At 44.7% G+C, this 24,474-nt stretch overlaps 1 protein-coding gene across 2 annotated transcripts in view; it reads right to left on the bottom strand.

The window, feature by feature from the left end:
• Nucleotides 1–1,687: 1,687 nt before the first annotated feature.
• The window catches only part of LYRM9 (LYR motif containing 9), a 34,651-nt gene continuing 11,864 nt past the window's right edge, over nucleotides 1,688–24,474 (bottom strand). For both annotated transcript variants that reach the window (XM_019731383.2, XM_019731384.2), the window contains exons 2-4: nucleotides 21,890–22,033; nucleotides 20,158–20,250; nucleotides 1,688–19,245 (exon numbers count right to left, since the gene is read on the bottom strand). In XM_019731383.2, coding sequence (XP_019586942.1) covers nucleotides 19,228–19,245; nucleotides 20,158–20,250; nucleotides 21,890–22,015 — 237 coding nt within the window. In that variant the 5' untranslated portion in view covers nucleotides 22,016–22,033 and the 3' untranslated portion in view covers nucleotides 1,688–19,227. The remainder of the gene's footprint in view (nucleotides 19,246–20,157; nucleotides 20,251–21,889; nucleotides 22,034–24,474) is intronic.

The following is a 24,474-nucleotide window of genomic DNA, read 5'->3' as shown; positions in this document are numbered from 1 at the left end:
AGAACAACCATTACTGAGAATCGCATGAAGTCTAGCTGAACTGAAGCCCTACAACTACGGACATGCAGAAGAAGCCACCTCAAGACTGGGAGGAGGGGCAGAGACACAGAACAGGCTAGTCCCACACCCACGTATAACCCTTAAAAATTGGGAGGAATATCTCAGCTGCGGTCCCAGCCCCTCCCCAGCCCAGGGTTCCAGTGCCAGGGTCAGAAGTTCCCATAACTTCTAGTTGTGAAAACCAGCAGAAATTATGGCAGAGTGAGACACAGGGCAGCTGCATACCCGGGTGCTCCTCTTAAACAGACCGCACACGTGGACTTACTTGCTGGACTCACCTGCTCTGAGCTCCAGCACTGGGGCAGCAGCTTGAAAGGCATTAGGGACATACAGAGAGGAAATGAATTGTCTGGCTTCAGGATGAGGGATGGAGGGGGGAGCTTTCTGCTGGAGGAGCTGGCCTGGTGGAGGCTATTGTTTTTTTGTTGAGCCCTCCCCCTTCCTGGCCTGCAGATGTAGACGGCCACCATATCTGAGTCTCCATCAAACTGGTTCTCACCTTTCGTCTGCCTCACCCTAGTGATTTCCTGAGACCATGCCCCACCCGACTTTTGGGCACACCCAAGCCCTTTCCAGTGGCTTTTCTGTATAAACGGCCTGCCTTGGCTTATGCTGCAAACTTTCCTAAAATCTCTCAACGGTTCACAAACCCCAAAAAAGCAGTATCTGGCTTCAGTGTGTCCTGTACATCTGGCTGAGCAGCCCTAAGCCCGGCACTTGTGACAGCTGGCTTTGGTTCTTGGCTTGGCCTCTCAAGGCACCTCTAAGCACAGCGTGGGCAGAGGCCATCCCTGGATTGCTTTGTGGCTCATGCCAGGTGGCCTCAGGCAGGACACAGAATGTGGCTGAACTTGGCCTCAGGAGGGCCCCTCCCAGGAGGTGCTTATTCTCTCATGGAAGGGCTAGTCAAGGCAACCGCTGCATATGCAGCAAAGAAACAAACTCTCACATCCTTCTTTTCAAATGCACCATTGTACAAGTCATAGTGAAGCTGAAAAGCACACTCACTACATTGTTAACTGCATAAGGTGTTTCCTACACAATTGAGACCTTATGCGGATATAATCTAGAGGGGAATCTAATATAAACACAAAAATCTAAATCTGTTTCCTAGTGGACACAAGAGGGCTTACAGAAAAATCCAAATTCTGATAGATCTTTGATATGGATCTTGTGAAGCAATCAGTGGAAAGCTACACCTCTAGGAAAATAACTATCAAATGGTGGTGGTTTTGAGGATAGTCTTGATTGGAAGCTCAAAGAATCCAGATAATGGGTTGGCTAATGGGTCGTAGCTACTATATGTCTGTCTATCTGTCAGAATGGTGGCTCCAAAATCTGACTAATGCCTTCTTCGTTTTTGCCCTCCACATCTCATGCAAGTGTGGTTATTAATGAATCAAACATGGAACCATAAAGAAGTAGATTTTGGAAAATCAAGTTCCTAACATTACCCATGGGTGAGCATATTTCCAACTCTAGATTTTGTTGCCCTATCATAGGTCTCTCTTCTTAAATCAGAATCTATTCAACAAATACCAGTCAAAAGGAAGGACAAAAAGCAAAGGACCAAATATGAAAACAATAATTTACATAAAACTATATTCTTTCACAAACTTGCCATATATAAAATTTATTCCAATTGTTTATTAGGATGGAAAATAGAATTGTTACATAGCTACAAAAAGTTGTGTGATAAATGAAGGCTTTTCCACACCCCTTACATTCACAGGGTTTCTCTCCAATATGGGTTCTTTCATGTGTTTCTAAGGAACTGGGATCTGTCTAAGCTTTACCACATCGTTTACATTCAAGGGGTTTCTCTCAAGTGAGATTTCTTTCATGTTTTTGAAGATCACTGGGATACCTAAATGCTTCACTACATTTTTTTACATTCTTTCCAGTGTGATTTATTTCATGATTTGAAGAAACTGAGACAACTAAATGCTTCACTACATTTGTACATACTTATAGTTTCTCTCCGGAGATTCATGTGTTTGAAAAGTTTGATAATATCTGAAGCCTTTCCCACATTCCTTACATTCATAAGGTTTCTCCCCAGTATCAATTATTTCATGTGTTTTTTAAGGAAAGTGATCTCTGCAGGCTTTACCACATTGCTTACATTTACAGGGTTTCTCTCCAGTGGGAGTCCTTCTGTGTGCTTGTTAGATTTTGTGAGGTATTCCTATAGGCTCTCCCACTTTCCTTAAATTCATAAGGTTTCTGTCCAGTGTGATTTCTTTCATGTGTCTGAAAACTTTGATAACATCTGAAGGCTTTTCCCCATCCCTTACATGCATAGAGCTTCTCTCCAGTGTGAGTTCTTTCACATGTCTGGAAACCTAGATGAGAACTGAAAGTTTCACTGCACGGCTTACATTCATAGGGTTTCTTGTCTGCGTGAGTCCCTTGATGTGTTTGCAAGGCACTGTAATATATGTAGGGTTTGCCACACTGTTTACATTCATAAGGTTTCTCTGCAATATGAGTTCTCTCATGTATTCAAAGAGAAATGAGACAACGGAAGGCTTTACTACATTTTTTACATTCATAGGGCTTCTCTCCTCTGTGAGTCCTTTCATGTGTTTGAAAAGTTTAATCATACCTATAGACATTTCCACATTGTTTACATTGATAAGAGTGTCTTCCCCATATGGATTATTTCATGTATTTGAAGTGCAGTTGAAGAACTAAAGCTTTTTCCACATTCCTCACATTTACATGTTTTTCTCTCCATTGTGATTTCTTTCATGTTTTTTCAAAACACTGGAGATAATTGAAGGCTCTCCCACATACGTTATATTTATGTAGCTTCTCTCCATAATTCTGATACTTGTATGGCTTGTGATGCAAGTGACTGTTTGACATCTGATGTGCATATTACGGGGTGAATGATGCATAAAGACTTTTCCACACACACTGTATTCCCATGGTTTTGTTCCAGGAAGTTTACTTGTTCAGATTGAGATTTGGAATAAGGCTGAAATTTTCTTCACATTGACTACCTTCTTTCCCATCACAGATTCTACCATATGACTTCTTAGTGTTCTCCCCTGGTTTTTGTACTGATCTTCAGTGTCATGATTCTCCCAGTTTTCTTTTCCTATTGAGGCCAGTTTCCTGAAGGTTTCCCGCATCACTTCTTGATAGTTCCTTCTGTGAAAGATCCAGTAAAGCCAACTCCTCCATGGTGAAGGTCACAGCCACATCCCCAAAGGCCACTGAGTCCATTTCTAGGTTTCCTGCGTCTCTGAGTCCTTCCTACACAGATCACTGTGGGAGAAAGGCTGTGACACAGCCACCGGAGCAATAAAGGGCAAGCGACACCTAGAAGGCAGTTTCTCTATTCATGTTTCTTTTCCCTACCCTAGTCTATGCCCGGTGATAAGTACTTAATATATCTTCTGTTCACTCAGGGCAAGGAAATACAAAGGGTGCCAAAAAAAATGTATACATGTTTTGAGAAAGGAGAAAACTGTATTAATTGTAATACTCAATATATACCGATAATAAAAGGTGAATACAAGTCATGTTTGACTTCTGCAATTACAAGAGGTGCCCAAAGTGGTTACCATCTGCATCCAGACACTTCTGATTACAGTGAACTACTGCTTGACAATAGATAACATTTCTTAAAATGTGTATACATTGTTTGGGCATCCCTGGTATATATGAACAAATACATGTTAAATACCCAGGCTCAAAGCAAACAGGCATACATGTTATCGAGGAAATTCTCCAAATGGATGTACAGGCTGTCATTCTATGACTATGGGAAGTTTGGTAAAACACAGCCGTGGAAGGAGAGGGACGTGTGGGTCTCTGTCACATGGGCCTGTAGTAGGCTCAGTGTCATGGCCATAAGATCATAGCTCAGGGTGTACCCAGGCAAAGCATAGGACAGGTTAGGGGTTGGGAGGACTGCTTTTGAAACTATGGTAGTTCTAGCAGGTAAAATCACAAATACTGTCCTAGACAGCGGATACTGATAAACTGGCTCTTGGGGGTGTTGCATATGCTGAATTCCACGGTGAATACTCTCACTATGGAAGATTTCAAGCTACCAACAGTTGAATAGCCTGTTTGCAAAGTACCTGAATATTTAATCACTGGCTGTGGGGGGGCCAGTGTGAGCTGGCCCCAGCACACCCCTGTGACATCTGCTATTGGTGGGCCCAATTTTGACATGGCCGGTAGCACAATATTTTATTTATAGTGCTTGTAAATACCTTCAGATTGCTTTATGATAAATCTTATGGGGGGGTAATCGCACTGAAGGAGAATTTATGAATCCCGCCTGATTCTCAGGAGACCAAATTTACACTTTGAATTCTTTCAGTAGAAATAATTCTTTTAACTAGACTGTCTTATCACTGCACCTTTTTGACTGACACTTATGAAAACAGAATCACCAAAATTATATTGAGTTGAATTGAATGTTAATAACAATATAAAATACATTATAAGGTAGTGACAAACTCCTTCATAATCTCTTTAGAAAAAGATAATTATATATAATATACATACACACTTATATTACATGTAAATGTTAAATAAATATTAAATACATAAACATTTTGGCATTATTTTAAATGGTTAGATATTCAGAAGATTTTATTTGTTCTAATGTTTCCATTTATTGCTGACAAGAAGAATTTTCAGCCTATTGCCTTGTTGACCTAAAGTAACTTAGATAAAATGAGTTATAGTATTTTGAAGTGAGATAGTTGGCCCTAATTACAAAAAAAAAAAAAAAAAGGAAACTTTTAGAAAGAAAATCACGGTTTTATTTTTTTTTTCCTGTGGTCTCTAGATAAAATATTATTTTCACTGTCCAATTCTGTTTATTTTTTAATCTCAAATTATCTCAGGACCCTTGTAACATCATAAATAGGACAGTGGGATAAATTGAGTGCAAGTGTTTTAATGTTACATAAATTCAAGTCTTAAAAATAGCCACCTGCATATATATGTGATTTATTTTTTATTTACATCTAGTACAGTATTTTATATTGAAAGCAGTTTGCTATTAAGAAATGCAGTACAAAGAGGGTGAGACTCCCATCTTTGAATATTTACAAAACTTTAAAAATGCTGATGGTGTTCAATCTGCCTCTGTTTATGTCCTGTTTAATATGAATTGTCTTCATTATTTGGAAAATGCTAATAAAAATATGAAGGAAAAAAATCATCTGGGAGCATTTAAAACATATCAACACCAAGGCTCTCCCTACAGATTCTGAGTGAATTGGTCTTGGATGGAACCCGCATCAGAATTTTCAAGCCCCTCCCTCCAGGTGGTTTTAGTAGATACCCAGGGACAAAAACAGTTGCAAATAATACGGGTTAGCAAGCAACTTCCAAACCTAGAGTCTATTGCCATAGTGCCCTGTATGAGAACAAATACAGTATTATATTCTACTTATTCTAAAGTTGCTTTCGTGTGTGACCCTCCCCCGACATGAGGCGCTCCCCAGGCCAGGACTAGTACCTCCCACTAGAATGTAGTAGGGCTCTGTCCTTGGTGTGTGCTCAGTAGATGCTAAATGGGTGTCTGATGGCCAAATTTCTCTTAATAAAGACATCTTTGGGTTTGACTGCAAAATACCTGGCCACGCTAGAAGGACACAACCTTCTGTAGACATTAGCTGACAAGCATCAGAAGGAAAGATGGGGGACCAGTAGGGAGACGATCGCAGCTGCCTGGGAACACTGAGGATGCCTCCTACCAGTAACGTCTCAAAATTCCCTGCCCTTTGTTCCACATGCCTTCACTTAGCACAAGGTACCTCCATATGCTAATGTACTGCTGGGAGTTTCCTGGAGGTGTTTCACGTGTGCCCATGGTGGAGTCCTCTCCTGCTGAGCCCTGGCTTCTGCATAGAGTTGTCACAGGGTACTACTACATGGCCACCAGACACCACCATCTCCTATCATAGTCAGAACCCAGGAGCCCTTGAAATACTAAACTTACAGCGTTTTCTGGAGCAGAGGGAAAGAGAGCCTCTTTGCATTCCGGTCCTTTGAGAGGGAACCCTAAACATTCCACGGCTGCGCAGGCGTACGAATCTGAGTGCGTCATCAGAATCACTGCCCTGTTTCCCTGATGCAGTCATTCTTAAGGGCTCCTTCTTACCCCTGGCCGTTATCACCTTCTTTACTTAGAACAAGTTCTCAGAGGGTTCCATCCTTCATGCAAATAGGGTTCTGGAAAGCCATTCCATTGGTCTTCAGATCTGTCTGAACCCCAGGTTGGATTCAAGCTGGTATCACCGTTCAAGTCTCAGTCAATATACACCAGGGGCAGCAGTCCGTGTCTAGAGGCCAAGCAAGGTACCTCCAGAATGTAAAGATAAGGGGCCTCTCTAGCCAGCCAACACTTAAGAGATGAGATTAGCCATCTGTAAAAGTGATCTGCCCAAAGTAGGAGAAGGGAAAGGGGAGAAAACAAACATTTCCTGAACACTGAGACTTTCCCAGATATTTTATGTATTTTGGCATTGAGTGCTCACAACACCCTTAGGAGGTGGGTAAAATTACCCCCATTTTACAGATGAAGAAACAGAAGCTCAGAGAGACCACGTGGCTCAGATTTTGATCTCAGAGATGTTTGGCAACCACTGATCTATTTTTGGTCCCTACTGTTTTGTCTTTTCTAAAATGTCAAATAAATCGAATCAGACAGTATGCAGCCTTTTGAGTCTGGCTTCTCTCACTTTGCATAAGGCATTTGACATTCATCCATGTTGTTATATGTATCAGGAGTCGTTTCTTTTTATTACAAAGTAGTATTTCCTTGCAGGGACATACCACAGTTTGTTTATACATTCTTCAATTAAGGGACATTTAGGTTGTTTCCAGTTTGGGGCAATTACAAATTACACAGCTGTAAGCATTCACGTACAAGTTTTGTGTGACTATTAAGTTTTCATTTCTCCAGGAGTGAGATTATGCCAAAATGTTTTCTAAAATGGTTGCAGCATTTTTTTTGCATTCCCACTGGTAATGTATAAGGGTTCCAGTTACTCTGCAGCCTATCATCATTTGATGTTGACAGTACTTTTTATTTTAGGCATTCTAAATAGTGGTATATCATTGTGGTTTTAATTTGCATTTCACTAATGACTAATGATATTACGCATCTTTTCATGTGCATATCCTTGTATCTTGCCATCCATATTTTTTACGATCCACATATCTTCTTTGGTGGAGCACCTGTTCAAGTCTTCTGCCCTTTTAAAATCATGTTGTTTGCTTTCTTATTGTTGAATTTTGAGAGCTCTTTATGTACAAGTCATTCATGAGTTATGCAATTTGCAATTATGTTTTTCTCAGTCAATGACTTGTGTCCATTCTCTCAACGGGGTCTTTTGAAGAAGTCCAACTTACAAACTTTTTCTTTTATAGATCATACTTTTGGAGTTGTATCTAAAAAAATCTTTGCCTAACTCAAGATCACAAGTGTGTTCTCTTATTTTTTTTCTAGAAGTTTTATAGTTTTAAGTTTTACATTTTGGTTTATGATCCATTTTGATTTAGTGTTTGTAGAAGATAAAAGGTATAGATAAAGGTTCAATTATTTGTATATCAATATCCATTTGTCCCAGTACCATTTGTGGAACACCCTTGTCAATTTTGATTTAACATTATATTTTCCCCCCCGTAAATTTTACCTTTTCTACTACATGCCAATTTCTTAGGTCATTCATTCATCCATCTATTATCATTCACTTCCTCTTGCTTACTTAATTCCAGCCATGCTGGTCTTCTAGCTATTCCTCTAACATGCCTATTATGGACCTGCCTCAGAGTCTTTGCACTGACCAATCCTTCTGGAATGCTCTTTTTCCAAATATCCACATAGCTCATTCCTTCATTTCATTTAAGTCTCTGCTCAAATATCACCTTATTTAAGAGCCCTTCTCTAAAGACTATTTAAAATGGCTCTCCCATCCCTGTCTAGTGCTACTGCTTTACCCTGCTTTCCTTCTTTTCATAGCATGTATCACAATCTGACATATCATGTGTTTATTGGTTTATTTATCTATTAACTGTATACTTCTTCCCCCAACCACTATCAGAATGTTAAGCAGCATGAGAGCTGGAGTTTTTTCTGTTCTATTCACTAATGTACCCCCAGTGCATAAACAATTCCCGCACATATAGTCAATACTTAATAAAGAGTCATCGATCTTACTGAATCAAATCAAACAAGAAACATTTATTGAGTGCCTGCTAGGTACCAGGCACAGAGCGAGGCTCTGGAGATACAGTGACGAGAAAAACAGACATGGTGCCTGCCTTTCTGGAGCTCACAGACCAGCAGGAAAGAACGACATTAAACAAATAATTACAGACATGAAATGGATAACAGCTTCTGGACCTTGAAGGAGAAGTACATGGTGCCAGGGAACTTACAACCTAGTCAAAGGGAATTAGTCATGGAGATGAAGGCAGGGTTGCCAAGAAGGAGGGTGAATGAGCTAAGAGCTAAGGATTAAAAGTGGTTAACTACGTGAGGAGAGGAAGAAAGGGCTTTCCGGGCATCTGGCACTTCATGTACAAAGACCCTGTGAGAGGAGAAAGCTTGGCATGTTTGGGGAACTGAAAAGGGTGGGTGTACCTAAGAATGGTGAATCGGACAAGGAGAGAGGCAGGCAGTGAGGCTGGGATGGGAGCAAGGAGCTCACAGGCTGGGTCACACAAGGTCAACAGGGGGCTGCTCGTTACACAAAGAGCAAAGGGACGCCATGGAAGGCTAGTTCCACCTCTTTAGCCACCCAATGCACATGGAACATAATAAATACTCAGAAAACATGCTCACATGTTGCAAACACTCTTACAAGTTGCTGGTAGAAGTGTAAATTGATCCAACTTCTATGTAGGGCAATTTCACCACATCGTTCAAAATTACAAATGTATATACCTCCCACCCAGCAATTCCGTTCTAGGAACTTATTCTACAGATAGACTTGGCCGTGTCTGAAATGACATCTGTACCAAATGCTTCACTGCAGTGTTGCTTATGATAGCAGAAGAATGGAAACAAACCAGATGTCTCCCAACAGGAGATGACTGAAAAAGTTGTGATGCCTCCAGGCACTGGATTAAAATGAGTCATCAGAAAAAAGAAAAAAACACACAATAATAATGAAGCCTTTTATGCATTGTTTTAAAAGAATTCCAAGGTATACGAAGTTTAAAGAAATCAAGGTTCAGGGCAGACTTTATAAATGACTACCATTTGTGTGGGTTAAAAAAGCAAACAAACCAGGCACAGGAAAGAAATATGTATAGCTTTTCTGTGTATAGCATGTCTCCAGAAGGAGACCTAAGGAACATGGAATGTTGCTTTACCTCTGGAGAGAAAAACCAGGTAGCTGAGAAGTAGGTTGGAGGGAGGCTTGAACAAGGTACCTTCTGAATTTTGAACCATGCAACTGTCTTACCTGTTCTATAACTAAATAAATTTACATTCACTGTTTAGATGAACCAATGAATTAGAAAATTAATTTGTTAAACAAATGGCTTCAGCCAGTATACCCCTGTTATTTAGAGGAAAAGTTTTTAAGGAGTCCTGGCCCCTACCTACTCCGTAATTCCTGGTGGGGATTCACCAACAGAGGAACCCTTGGGGCCTTTGGGAAGGAGCATGGGATAAAATTGTTTATTCTGGTCCATTGGCATCGCTTCCAGGAAAGGGTCTCCCTCTTTCAACCCGAAACCAGGCTTGTCTCATAGCCTCACAGAGACACATCAGTTTGGGGACTTGCCCAAGCTTTTTTAATTAGGCTCTTTGCTGAAAAGCTACATCAGTGGTTTCTGAAGTGGCAACTGGTCTCTAAGATATAATCACTTCTCCACAAAGGATTCTTATTAAAAAGTCTGACATTCAGTGCTTTCCTGCATAAAAGGCATCCAAACGGACTTGCAATGTCAGGAAAAGCAGCACCAAGGGGGTAAGGCCAGGACGCCTTGAGCTCCCCAATTGCAACAACCTATCAAGTTTGAGCTGTGAGTTCTGATTAAATCCAGTGGAAAGGGCAGTTGATAGCACAGGTACCTGTCTCAAGCCACTCGATGTCATCACCCTGGCTTGGTAAGGAAGATGAAAGGGAGACAAACGGGCTCACCTCCAGAAGGAGTTCCCTGCTTCTCTGGGCAGGGGAGGCGGATGGGCTCCAAGTGCTAATGAAGAAAAGCAGCTGTGAGCTCTGTCCTGGAGTCTCCTCTGCCAGGCATAAGGCTTAGACCAGGCAAGCAAGTCTGGGAGTGGACAAATAAATGAAAGGAGCAACAGAAAAAAATGAGAAGTGGGGATCGTCAACTCTCTGTCTGTGTGTGTGCTATAACATGATCATTTAGAAACAGCCTACGGAGAAAGGATTACTACCCCCCACTCCATCTGCCCCATTCTACAGGTAAGCAAACTGAGGCTCAAAACAGTACAGTAACTTGCCTAAGTTCTCACAATTACCAAATGTCCAAGTCAGGATATGAGCCGAGGTCTCTCTGATGCCAGAACTCATTCACTTTTTAAATCAGAAATAAACATTTAGCTTTTTAAAAAAACTGCCTTTTTTTCTTTTAAATATTGTACCTCAATATGCTATGTGGCATCTATAAAATATTTTTATTCCAAAGAAGATGAATTCTTTATTTTTTCTTTCCTTTTCACTGTGGCTTCATCCATATGAGCTGAAAGGGAGAATCTCAAGTCCTTTACCAGTCAAGAAGACAAACAGGAACTACCCAGGGGCCCCACAGCTGCCAGAGCCCCTTCCTGGAGGCAGAATCCAGCTGCTTCAGTTACTTGGGTATTCTAGATGCTAAAAGCTTTCCATGGGGACAAGATCAGTATATTTTTCATGCTGGGATTTTCCATAAACTGTGTCTTTTGCCTCTTTTGAAGACAAAACTGGGGTAAATGACTTTACATTAGCAGTGTGGACTTGGGTTAGACACAAGAAAGAACTTTCGGACAATGAGTGGATGGATGTTGGGTCATAAAATGAGTGACCAAGAAAGAACAGGAGTGTAGTAAGTTGGCTGGTGCCATGCATACAGTGCAGACTCTGGATTGTGGTTGATTTGCTTTGTTGATTATCTTCCAGCATCTCCTGCAAACACCCTGCCATCTAGTCTGAGTCTCCGCACCTCGCCACACTTATTGATGTGAGCCCTTGCTCTTGCGGATCCCTCTATCCGAAATGCCTCTCCCTCCCCCCGACTGTCCCAATCTTACCTACCCTTCAGGTTCTAGCTCAAGTTCCTGGGTCTGCTCAAAGCTCTCTCTGACCACTGCAGCCCATGTGACTCTACCCCTCTTGGATTTCTCCATAGACTGGGACTTAGTCAGGATCATGTGGGTGGAGGATAACTGGTTCTTGCAAAGTCGGAGAAGAGTGTTATTATCAGAGAGAGAGGGAAAGGAGAGAGGGAAAGGACACTGAAACAGCAACTGTGGCAGTTGTCCACTTTGCTGAGATCCTGCCACACCAACCACATGACAACTGTCCACTCTGCTGAGAGCCTGCCACATGCGACCATCTGACCCTCATTTGCATTCTCTGGGCCTTCTTCTGGGAAGAGAATGCCTTGAAAGCACACATCGATATCTGTCAAATACATTTCCCAAATTACTCCGAACGATAAAAGTGGCTTGTGGGACACGCCAGTTTAATGTTGGTTTGGAGCACAGCCAGTCACTCCTGACACAGTGACGTGTTACCATGTGAAAGATGCTTTCACACATAAGATTTCATTTTATCCTCATAACAATCCCATAAAGCCCATTTTGCAGATGAGAACACTGAGACTAAGACAGAGCAAGTGGTTTACACCAGCTCACATGGCTAGAAGATAGCAAAACCAGCACTAGAGGCCAACCTCTTCAGACCAGGGTACTTTTCCTTATGCCATCCTGTCCCTAAACCCAACCCCATGCCACACTCCTGAGATGGACATGTAGTAGACATTACCCATATTGCCCCTTGACAGATGACCAGCCAGTCAATGCCAGTACCAGTTAAAACTCAGGTTTTGATCGTAACAGAAATACGCCTACTTATTCATGTCTTGGTCTAGCATTTGCATTCCGCTGTGCACATACACTACGCAGGAGCATCTGAGTCAGCTCCACTATTTCTGACAGTTCACACCAAGGCAGGAGACAGACCTGCCTGGCATACGAGGCTCTGGGCGTGAGGCATCTTCGGCCCTTTAAGCTGAACTAAGGAAGCCCAAATCCGTCTGTGCCCGTCACCTAGCGCTCCTGGATTATTCCCAACCTGTGCTCCTCAGGCCCGTCTCTGACAGGCCCTGAGGACTGGGCCCCAGACTACTCTGCAGGGTTTGCCTCTGTTCTCTGGTCTCCCCAGCACTGATTCTTGGCTCTGCCTCAGAGGCTTTGGCTTGGTGCTGCCTCCCTGCACCAGAAAACAGAGGTGGATTGTAATGGGCCTTGATGGGAGTTACCTAATGTGTGTAAGGTGCTTAGCACGAGGACTGGCATGTAGTCAGCGCACTAGAAGAGTTTGCTGTTACTGAGCTGGGCACTGGCCCGTATTACCAGCATTTCCTACCTGCCTCGTACAACACCTCCCAGACACCTCATCCAGGCTTCCCCATCTGCCAGCGTAAAGTCTCACACCCACAGCATAGCTCTCTGGCTGGGCTCTCCTGCTCGTCTCCTAGGACTCTGCTCCTTGTGCCGCGAAACACCTGGACTCCCTTTAAGCCCGTGAACATGCCAAGCTCTCTAGACCTTTGCTCTGCTGTAGTTTCTATTGAAATGCTCTTTGTTTCCTGCCCCCATCACCACACCACACCCCCAACAACAACAAAAAATCATCCTTCAATTCTCAGCTGGAGTCTTACTTCCCCTGGGAGGCCTTCCCTAAGTCCATTCTCCATCCTACCCATCCAGATTAGGTTGGGTCTTCCCGCTATGCTTTCCTTTGGCAATAATTCTAAATAGATATATACTAATTACTTCTTTAATGTCTGTCTTCCCTCTAGACTAGAAGCCTCTTGAGGACACAAGCCATATTTGAAAATGCTGTGTCGTATCCTCAATGCCTAATATGATGCTTGGAATAAGTAGCATCTCAACGACACATCAAATTGCACTGAATTGAAGCAAAATGGCTTGGGAAATAATTATAGCGTCAATGCCAATGAAAATGATGACCTACTGTATCATTCACCTTAGAGGTGGAATCTAAAAAACAAAGAAACAGAGGCAAACTTACAGATAGAGAGAACAGATTGGTGGTTGCCAGAGGCCAGAGGTAGGGGGTGCGTGAAGTGGGTGAAGGGGGTCAAAGGGTACAAATTTTCAATTATAAAATCAATAGGTCATGAGGATATAATGGTAACTAATAATACCAGGGGATGGTGACTATAGTTAAAAATCCTATACTGTATATTTGAAAGTAGCTAAGAAAGCAGATCTTAAAAATTCTCACGAGAAAAAACATTTGTAACTATGTGTGGTGATGGAGGTGTAATTAGACTTATTGTGGTGATCATTTTACATTATATACAAATATTGAATCATTACGTTGTACACCTGAAAATAATATAATGTTATTTGTCTATTACATCTCAATAAAAAAAAATAAAGCTTGATGTGCTATTATTTATTTACTATATTTGCCATGACGTATTCAAAGCCAGAACCTAGCATCTAATCAACAATAAAAGGAGGAAGAATAGAGGAAACAGATAATAACATCAATGCTTCTTTGTGCAACAGCATCTATAACAATTGCTACCCTCAGAGGGGGCACCAATTAAAGCTGAAGGGAACAAATGAGAGTCACAAGTATCGGGGATCAAATGTCAACAAGCAAGTTACTCACCCCTGATTGGTCAAGGCAGAGGGTGCTGAACTTTGCCCTGTGCACAGGAATCCTGTGTGGCACTATTGGTGATGTCATTTGAGGATTGCTGAGAATATCTTTACCAACCCAAACAATGAAATGACCCACAAGGAAAGTAAAGGGAACAACAGCTCATTGGTTTCTGTCTACTAGGATCCAAGGTTCATCTCACTTTCAGTCAACAAGGACGTACCCAATTCCTCTTTCTGCCCACAACAGCTCATTGAGGAACTTCTAATTTTGGTGACGTGCACTGGAGGGCCTGCTCCCCAAAATCCGTCAGGTTCTGATCATTCCTACTAGTTTTTCATCACTGAGAGCTTTTGTTTTTTCCCCTGTGCATTAGCATTAAGAGGCTCTCCTTGATTTTATTGTTGTTAATAACAGCAATTGTTTCTTGCTAGTCCCAGTTAACTTTTTATTTTGGGGAAAAAATAAATAGTAATTGAGGCTCCCTCCTCAGGAGCATGGAAATGCTGTTTAATGCGAGCTTTTTTAGTGGTTGTTTGTTATCAGCACCCACAAAATGTCTTCTCTCACACGCCCTTTTGGATTGGAGACTCCTCTAGGGAATGGCCAGCCTCGTCTGCTCTCTGTGAAATGCCTTGTTGGATCTGACTCAGCGTGGATGAATCTGGGTGACTGGTCATCCTGATATAGACACGCGACTTCCTGCAACTGCAGTTCTGCCTTCTGCTTCCCTGGTCCAGCCCTCTGCACCCAACTTGTCTTTGATTCTATCCACAGTGGTGTGTGAAGGGTGTTAGCTCCCCATGATCGCCATCGAGCCACTCTAAAGTCACCTTATGTGAACAGACAGTCCATGAAAAGCAGTATGACGGCTGCCCAAATGCAGTTTCAGACCATCTCCTAGCTACTTCCCTTGCAACCAGACTATGACCCTAAGCCCCTCCTATGACATGACTGTGGAGGATGCACAGCCACCGTCACCTGCAGCAGCCACCATCTCGCTGAGTAATCCGACTCAATCCAGCAAAACTTGACTAAGTGTTGGAGTCACACAAACCCAGCCTCAATCCTGGCTCTACTATTCATGTCTGTGAGACCTGGGCCCGTCCCTCACTTCTCTGAGCCCGAGTGTCCTCATCAGTAAATGGAAACAACAGTGCTTCCCCACACGGTTGCTGCCAGAATCCAAGATAAACATATTCCAAGCACCAACCTCCATATCAAGTGCCCACTAAATACATGCAGGAAGGGTGGATATTGAATAAGCACAAGAAATGTTCTAGAGATCGTAGAATTTCTAGGGAGAGATCAGTGTTACCTTTCTAGAGATTCTAGAGATCGAGAAAGGCTTTGTAAAGGAGCTTTGAAAGAGCCCTGAAAGAGGGGTGAGGAGTTTGGCAGATGGACTAAGGGGAAGGCATACCAGGCAGGGAAACAACACAAACAAAGGCTGGGCTTGGGCCCATTTGGCCAATTACACGATGCAGCTGGAGCAGAATGGGCAGGGGCAGGGAGCCCTGGAAGGAGCTGGACCGGAAGAGCCTTGCAGGGTCATTGTTAAGTTGCAGGGGACATGGTTTGGCCCACAATATAGCCAGATTCTTGTCTGTAAGTGTCACATCAGGATAAACTAATTATAATAGCAACTGGATACTGAAAATTGAATATCATCCATTCAAACCCCACAGTTTAAGGATCCCTGACCTGATGGACACCTTTGCACCATCTAAGAAGAGGTTTCCTAATCAGAAAAGACAGGAAATAATGGTGAGGCTGGTTTAGGATAAGTGAGTCCTCCAGATGCCTCTTCTCATATTGGTGCACCAATGACACTGATATTCAGTTCCCGTCTGGTCCCAGAGGCTGTCTGGCAAGTCAGGTCTCTTCGTCAAATCATAAGTTCTAAAAAGACAACCTTGGAGGTTATCTCTATTCAACCCTCATTGTGCTCTTATCGCACACAGGGCATTGCTTTTGGCCTTGGGGACACAAAGACATATGGGACACAGTCAGTCTCAGTCCCATAAGAATGTAGAGCGCAGCCTCAGGGCCCAGCCCAGGCGGGTACCACAGTGAGGGTACAAAGATGGTCAGGGGCCAGCTGGGGCTGCACAGGAACCTGAACAACCAGAAGGGGAGTAACCTTGGAGGAAGACGTGCCCCCAGGGCCTCCTTCTCCTCTCTGCAGCCCAATGCCTGGGGGTTTATCATATTAGACCCATGCTCCATTTTACACACGTTGAGTAGCTGTCTTTTTTTAAAAAGTGTGAGTGTGTGTGTAGTTTTTTTCACTGAGGAACATTTGACAAACTCAGAAAAATAGAAGGAAGAAAAAATGACCCACCATTTCACTACCACTGTTCACATTTTGGTGGATCTCTCTTCTGGTTCCTTTTCTCTACATAGGCAGGTTTGTCTGATGGTTTATTTGTTAAATGACTACACTGTGCATACAATTTTGTGTACTACTTTTTCTAGGGAGCTTCGTATCACAGGCATTTTTCTTTTCCTTAAAAACGATTTTTAATGATCATGCAGCGCCTTTCATTGCACAGACAGACCTAGAAACTTTATCACGCCAATGAATGCCAGGAAGGCAGTGTGAGTACAAATGCAGACCAGCCAAGGTGCAGACAACAGATACCAGATGCTTTCCTGCGGGCACTGGGCCCGAGCAGCGCACACTAGGGGGCAGAGGAGAGACCCACCTAGAGAGAAGGGCGCCAGCAGGTAAACCGAAGACCAGGGAGAAGGAGGTCACGTGACTGACTGCTATCTGTGCACTGTCTTAATCTCACTGCCCTGAGGGACGTGCGTCCTGCTGCAGGCGAGGTAAGTGTGGACGACAGGTTAAGGAACTCACCCAAAGTCACACCACTGCTAAGTGACAGAGCTGGGATCTAAACTCAGGTCTGTCTGGCTCTACAGCTCACACTGCCTGCCTGTGGGGAACAAACCGTCACCTCCTTGTGTTTGCTTGGAGGCTACGCTGTACGCCTTCATCTGTGCCCTGGGTGATTTCAGGCCTAGGGCTCATAGGGGTGGAGTCTGAGAGCAGGCATGGTAAGGCTGCTGAGGAGGAGAGAGGCTCCCCCAGGCTTCACACAGCGACCCCACTCCTGACTCCAACCGCCTCTCTGCCCACGTCTTCCTGCCGCCCCTACCTTGTTTCTTCCATCTGCACTTCCGGGGTGCACGTCCTCAGACGACCATGCTCACTACCCTCTCTGGCATCACCGGGGCTGGTGGAGAGCAGCCAACATGCTGTTAACCAATCTAGCCCCCTTGCCGGTACCCTCACAGACCAGCGCCTCACCAGAGCTGCTCACCCACTGTCTGCCACCTAGGCAAGTCGGCATAAGTGGATTAGCAATGACAGTGAACTGAAGGTCATGGGACCACCCCCAAGAGCCAGGCACGGGCAAGGGCGTTAACCCTGGCCAGCCTTTGCTCACACCTCTCCTGCTGATAAGAGGCCAGGGATACAACCAACCCCACTGCTGCTGACCAAAGATGGGCCCCTGACTTCAGAGGGACTGAACAACAGGGGTGGGGGTGGGGGGTTGGTTCAGCTGTGGGACTGGCGGAAACCCCTCAACTTGCCCTCACCCTGGTGGGCAAATCTGACCTCATCAACTGTTGTGTAGCAGTGGGATCACAGCCTCGTCATCCCCTCTGAAGAACGGTCCCCTCCCAGGCAGCTTGCGCTCTGCCTTCCCTAAGTCCTCAGCACCTAGTATGACAGCACACAGTAGGGAACAACATATGGCAAGAAGACACCAGAGCTTTCACAAGCAGATGCATTTACTTCATTATTTGCTGATCAGTCGAGCGCACCTAGATGTAGCTGAGTCACTTTAAATCCTACCCTGTTTCCCCGAAACTAAGACGCAGCTGGACCATCAGCTCTAATGCGTCTTTTGGAGCAAAAATTAATATAAGACCCGGTATTATATTTTTATTTTATTTATGTTATTTTATTTTATTTATGTTATTTTATTTTATTATTTTACTTTATGACCTGGTCTTATAGTAAAATAAGACCGGGTCTTATATTAACTTTTGCTCCAAAGACGCATTAGAGCAGATTGTCCGGCTAGGTCTTATTTTCGGGGAAACACGGTAGGACTGCAAGGACAGAAACACTTGCTAGCTCATCTCTCTGGCTGAGGGTCCTTGGGGGTATTCATGTCCCAGTGTGGCTTCTCTCTGTGTCTTCTGGTTGCTCCACCTGCTCTGGCCAGTCCCCCTGAACCTTCCCGCTGCTCTCCCTCCTTCCTTTCTACCTCCCTCCCTCCCTTTTCCCTTCCTTCTCTCTCTCCTCGCTACTCCCCTTTTCCTCCCAAATCTGTGCTAGTTGGTAGATTCAGAGAGACCTGGCTTAGTAGCTTTGTGACCTTGAAAAGGGTTTCAGCCTCTCTGAGTTTCCATCTCCCAAGATGGTGGCAAAAGAAGGAAAGGTCAGTCAAGATGGATTGCAGGTTCACAGAAGCCTAAACACATCGGCACTACTGCAGCTGCTTGGCTGTTCTTGTGTCACGCAGGCTGCATTCACCACTCTGGGACACTGTAAATCCCATGAAGGTAAGGACCAGGCTTCTGCTTCTCTGGGCAGGGAGCGCCGGTGTCAGGAAGAGTGGCTGCTTGGCAGGCTGCTGGGCACAGTGTGACTGTGAGGCTCAGGGGCTCGGGAGGTGACAAGTCCACAATCAATCAACTAATATCCTGCGTGAAATGGGCTAAAGACGGATGCATGGAGCACAGTGGGAGTAGAAGAGGGAGCGGGGAGGACGGCTTTCTCTGAGAGACATTTATTGTCACCTCCTGGTAACACGTGTGTGTCAGGCTCTTCAACTTCACCTTATTCAAACGTCACAAAGGAGGAAATTGAGCTCGAAGGCAACACCCTTACAGAGCCGCTGAGCTGGGATTCAAGTTCAGATCTGTCTGGTTCTAAAATCCATGCCGTCCTCTGGACAGGCTGCCATCCAAGAAGACACCCACTGCAGTCTCAAAGAATGACACCCAGAATAAATGAATCACTTTCAAAGCAAAGTGAAAAACCACATTCTCCCCAAATCTCGTATCTAAGCCGACTGGAAAAGCAGACATAAAGAACGATGGGGGCACAAACATGGCGAGAAAAGCCATCTGAGCAAATGTCCGTTTCTCCTACCCCTGATTTCCTGTTCTCTCATCCAACAAGGCCAATGGATATTCCAGAACTGCTACAGTTGATTAGTTCCAGAAGAGAGATCTCTCAACTTCAGTGTCTTCAGGACAGTTTCACTCCTTGGGCCCGGGAGTCTTAGTTTTGTTTTTTATACTGAAAGACAGACAGATTGTTAGAAGTGGGCGAGGGAAGCCAATGGGGGAGGGAAGACCCAGAAAATCCTGAGAACAGGGCCATCTAGGCCTCAGACGCCCCCTGCTGGGGCTTCTTGAAGGTGTAGGAACTCAGATGGTCGAATCTCTCTAGTCGGTAGCTGGATTCCCTTCCTTCTTTAATGGAAAAGGACGCTGATGGGGTTGACAGGGAGGATAAGAAAGACACTGAGGAATTAGAACCGAACATTGCGGCATGCCCATCATTGCAGATTCATCATTCTCTTTAATATAAATCTCGTTCAGAGAAAAAAAAAAATCTCAGGTAGAGGAGGACCCGCAGAAGCCAATCACTGGGTTCAAGAAAACGAATCCTAGACCCCGTATCTGGAGATTCTGAGAGAGAAGGACAGAGAGGTAGGGCACGCTGCAGCTCTTTAGGTTGTTCTAACACCAAAGTGCAGGAACCAGCAAGCCAGTCCTATTCCTGACTCCCTCCCTGTCTCCACCAAAACAGATACTTGAATGTTTCCTCAATAACCCTGCCTCAGTGTGGATACCTCCAAAGACAGGGCGCTCACTACCCCCTAGACAGCTCTCTTCTCTGAGGCATCACAAGGCTGCTGCCAGCTTTGTCACTATTGCTTCTAGGAAGACCGTTTTATTCTTCCTGCTGCCCATCTCAGTTTATTCAGATTGTTAGGCAAAAATTTTACTTTAAGGCTTAAGGGTGTTCCTCTACCCCAACTTCTTGCAGAAAACAAACGCAATCGAGAACAGCAGATCCCATCCCCTTTCAGCTTCTGGAGGAGAGGGAACAGCTGGTTTGTTCTGAACTGCGGGGCAGAGACGTCCCCTAGTGGTCATCACGGAGATTACAGCTCACAGGTGGAGGTGGCAGCCAAGCACTTACTTTGTTCATGATCCAGTCGGCATCTTCAATGGCTCTTTTAATAATCTGCTGGATTCTCTCAGGATTGTCTTCATCTGAATGAACCTGGAAACTCTGAAAGTTTAAGCATAAAAAAAGATGACGACCAAATTCACAGGACTGGCAGCTTCAGAGCACCAGTCACAGGCCAGGACACTGCAGGCACTTTATACTCAGCATTTCTTACGCTTCCATAGAGTTACGATCCCACATACAGATAAGGAAGCAGAGGCTCAGAAACCCTAACTTTCCATTAAGCAATGGTGCCAGCATTTGAATCCTGGTCTATTCAACTTCATAGCCCATACGCCTGCCAGCAGGACAGTTGTGAAAAGGAAGACTGGTACCCAAATGACCCCCAAATCAAGTGAGGCCCAAAGGTTATAAGGCAGTGGGGGCCTGAGGGAAATTTCCCTCTCCGTTCTCACTAGGGTGAAAGGAAGGTGCTTTCACTAGGGTGAGACCTTTGCACGGCCTCACAACTGGGAAGAACAGGGCTTCTCCTGGCCCAGGCTGGAAAGCCAAGGAGAAAAGGAAGGAGCAGGGGTGGCTTCGGGAAATCCAGCCAAGCCCAGTGCAGAGCCCAGGCTGCTGTTTGCTTTTGTCCAGATGTTCACCCTCGAGAAGCTCACAGTGTGAGCTTCAGGTTCGCTGGTGTGGCACGCAGGGCCCTTCCAAAGCACCGGTCCCCTCGGGCCCACACGTCTTCATCCTCGTCTTCAGGAGCACCTCAAATGCTCACTGCCAGGAAGCCCTCCCTGACTCCCTCACACAGCCGGCTGCTCCCTTCTCCATGTTTCCACAGCCCTCTGCTGCTACCACTAGTTTTCTTTTTCCACTTTCCACATTATGTTTGTATTAATTTTAGTTTTTAACTTTTTATTTGGAAATAATTTCAAGAACAATACAAAAGAATGCCCTTCAGAATCAACAATTGTTAACATTTTGCCACTCTGGCTTTACCATTCTCTCTTTATATGTGTTTGTATCAAATTTTGGGGAGCACTGAAAAGTGGAGGACATCATGCCCTTAGCCTCTAAACACTCCAATGTGTATTTCCCAACAACAAGGGCTTTCTCTTACTAACCACAGTAATCAAATTCAGAAAACTTAACATTGATACAATACTATTATTTAATCTATAGTCCATATTCCAATTTCATGAATTTTCCCAATCATGTCCTTTCTAATAATTGCTTTTTCTGGTCCAGGATCCAATCTGGGATCACACATTGCATTTAGTAGTCACGTCTCTTTAATCCCCATTAAACCAGAGCAATTTTTCTGCCTTTCTTTGTGTTTCATGACATTGACATGTCTGATGAGTACAGGCCAGTTATGTGGTAGATGGTCCCTCTGTGTTTACCTGCTATTTTCTCATAATTAAATTCAGGTGCGCATTGTTGGCAGAAACGCCTGTCAAAATGATGTTGCACCCCACGCTATTTTAATTATCCCCTTAGCTGCCTTATTCACATCCAGGCACAGAACCGGATGTTGGATGCTGCGTACTCTGCTTCCTAAACAGAAACCAGACAGAGGAGCTGGGCTGCCCGGCAGTGGCTTCCAGTGGCTTTTACCAAAATGTGGCCCCACCACCACCACCTGAAAGACCATCCCTGCCCCCTGCCCCTGGCTCCCGACCCCATGATAGGCCTCCTATTAGAGAAAGCACCCCCCACCTGCCCCAGGTGCGGTGTACCCTGCTCCCACCTGCCTGATAGCATGTTTGTAATGCTCCTGGATGCCCTTGGTGGGCAGCTGCCGGCAACAGCGCAGCAGGTATCGGTAGAGCTGCAGAGGCTTCTGGACCAGCTCTGCCCCCGGTAGTGGGGCCATCCGCAAGACTGTCTGTTCCTGGAAAACACAGAGCACCACTTATAAGGCATCAAGCCAGTACTCAGCCCTGGTCCCCAGGTTCCAGCGCTCTGTAAAGCAGGCCTGATGCAACATAGAGGCCAGAACCCCCACAGGCCACACCATACGGAACCCAGACCCTGAGCTCGGGCTGGGCATTTAGTCCTGCAGAAGTCTCAGCCCAGAGCAGGCCTTCCAGGACCAAGGGCACAATGTGCAGCCTCATCATGGTGTCTTCTTTCTGGATGCCATCTTCAGGTGGTGGCTTAGGAGGTGTCACTAACAAGTGGAGTAGGGCAGACTGGCAGGAAAACCCCACCATTGCAATTGTTGAGAAACCAGCTAACCTCAAACAATGGAGGGCAGGATGCCCAGAGGTCTGAACCTCACTACTCCCAGGGTGGCCCTGGGCCAGCAGCATCCACATCACCTGAGAGCTGGTTAACATGTAGAGTCTCAGGCCCCACCCCAGACCTACTACACAGAACCTACATTTTTAACAAGATGCCCAGGAGATTCAGATGCACATTAAAAATTGAGAAACACGATTCTAGAGGGCTCTGCATGAAGAAGCAGCTGCTTACAGAGTTGTCGGGGTGTACCAGGGCCTGGGCACATGATTTCATTTTACTGTGTGTTACAAATACTCATAGGAGTAATACTGAGCGCTTGTTCTGTCCTGTTGGCTTTACTTGTGATTAATGCACACATTTAAAAAAACAATCAGCAGAGAGGGCGGCCGGATGGCTCACTTGGTTAGAGCGTGAGCTCTGAACAACAGGGTTGCCGGTTCAATTCCCACATGGGATGGTGGGCTGCACCCCCTGCAACTAAGATTGAAAACGGCAACTGGACTTGGAGCTGAGCTGCACCCTCCACAACTAGACTGAAGAACAATGACTGATGGGTCCTGGAGAAACACACTGTTCCCCAATATTCCCCAATAAAATAAAAAAGAATAAAATAAAAAATAAAACAATCAGCAGAGAGGTCTGACAAGTTGCCCAAGGTCACACAGCTGGTCCAAGGACAGAGCTGGGATTTGAACCCAGACAGGCTCCAGAGTCCACCTTTTATTAAAATAAAAAAAAAGTCTTATTGATATGTAGTTAACATACAATCAACTGTACATATCCAAGGTGTACAATTCGATAACTTTTGACATACGTACAAGTATATACCTAAGAAACCATCATCATAATCAAGAGTCAATATCTGTATCACCCCATAAGTTTCCTCGTGTCTCTTTGTAATCCCTCCCTCCTGCCCTAGCCACTCCCCATTCCCACAGCAACCACTGCTTTGTCACTACAGATTAGTTTGCATTTTCCTGAGTTTTACATAAAATGAATCATACAGCATGTACTGTTGGGTCTGCAGAACCCGTATTTTTAAACTCTGTATAATAATGGCTTTTTCCAAAGAACCCACAACTCTAATCTGGCCTCTTATTTTTTAAAAGCAGCACACTCTAATTAAGAGTATGGATTTTGGGAGCGGCCAGTTGGCTCAGTTGGTTAGAGCGCAGTGCGCATAACACCAACGTCAGGGGTTCGATCCTCACATGGCCAGTGAGCTGCACCCTCCACAACTAGATTGAAAACAATGACTTGACTTGGAGCTGATGGGTCCTGGAAAAACACACTGTTCCCCAATATTCCACAGTAAATATTTAAAAGAGAAAGAGAGAAAGAGAGAGAGAGAGAGAGAGAGAGAGAGAGAGAGAGAGAGAGAATTATCAACATTTCACACAAAAAAGAGTATAGATTTTTTTTTCCAATGGTAGAACATAAGGACTTGTTAAGCTTCCGTTAAGTAACTTGCAGCCCATAACCGTCTCCTTCTCTATGCTCACTGCCCGGTAGGCTCCTGCCTGGACTTCTGCCATAGCATCTTACCTGGCGCCCCTGCCTCCGGCCTGTCACTTCCCAGTCTGCTCCACACTGACTCCGTGTCCTGGGTTCATCCCACAGTCAGACACACGGAAGTTCTCCAAGATCCCCCACACCTGCAAGTATATCACCTCTCGGTGCCTTTGTATATGCAGCCCCCTAGTGTGGAGCTCCCTGTCCCTCTCCATGTGAGTGACTCACATTCATCCTACCAGGTCCAGCTCAGTGTCACTTCCTCTGGGAAGCCCTTCCTGACTGTCCCTCCTTCGGGGGGCTGAAGTACCCTGTTCATAGAGCTGTTACAGTGCTTCCCACACTGCCGGGGATTCATCCGCTACTAGGCCTGCGGAGCCTGGCCCAGGCCCCAGCGCTCTGTGCCCTGTTTGTGGAACCGGACTGAATGGAATCTGTTATCTCCTCTCTGCAGATTTCCCCTCTATGACAGAGAAGCTCACTATGCTCCAAATGAAGGAGCTAAAAGACCAAGATTAAGTGACTGGTCTTAGTTTTAAAGTAAAAGAAGAAAAGAAAAGAAAAAGAAGAGAGAGA

The sequence above is a fragment of the Rhinolophus sinicus genome, linkage group LG15, assembly GCF_036562045.2.
Source record: "Rhinolophus sinicus isolate RSC01 linkage group LG15, ASM3656204v1, whole genome shotgun sequence".
NCBI classification, from domain to species: domain Eukaryota; kingdom Metazoa; phylum Chordata; class Mammalia; order Chiroptera; family Rhinolophidae; genus Rhinolophus; species Rhinolophus sinicus.
The sequence above is the reverse complement of the archived record's forward strand: the minus strand, read 5'-3'. Positions and strand labels throughout refer to the sequence as shown.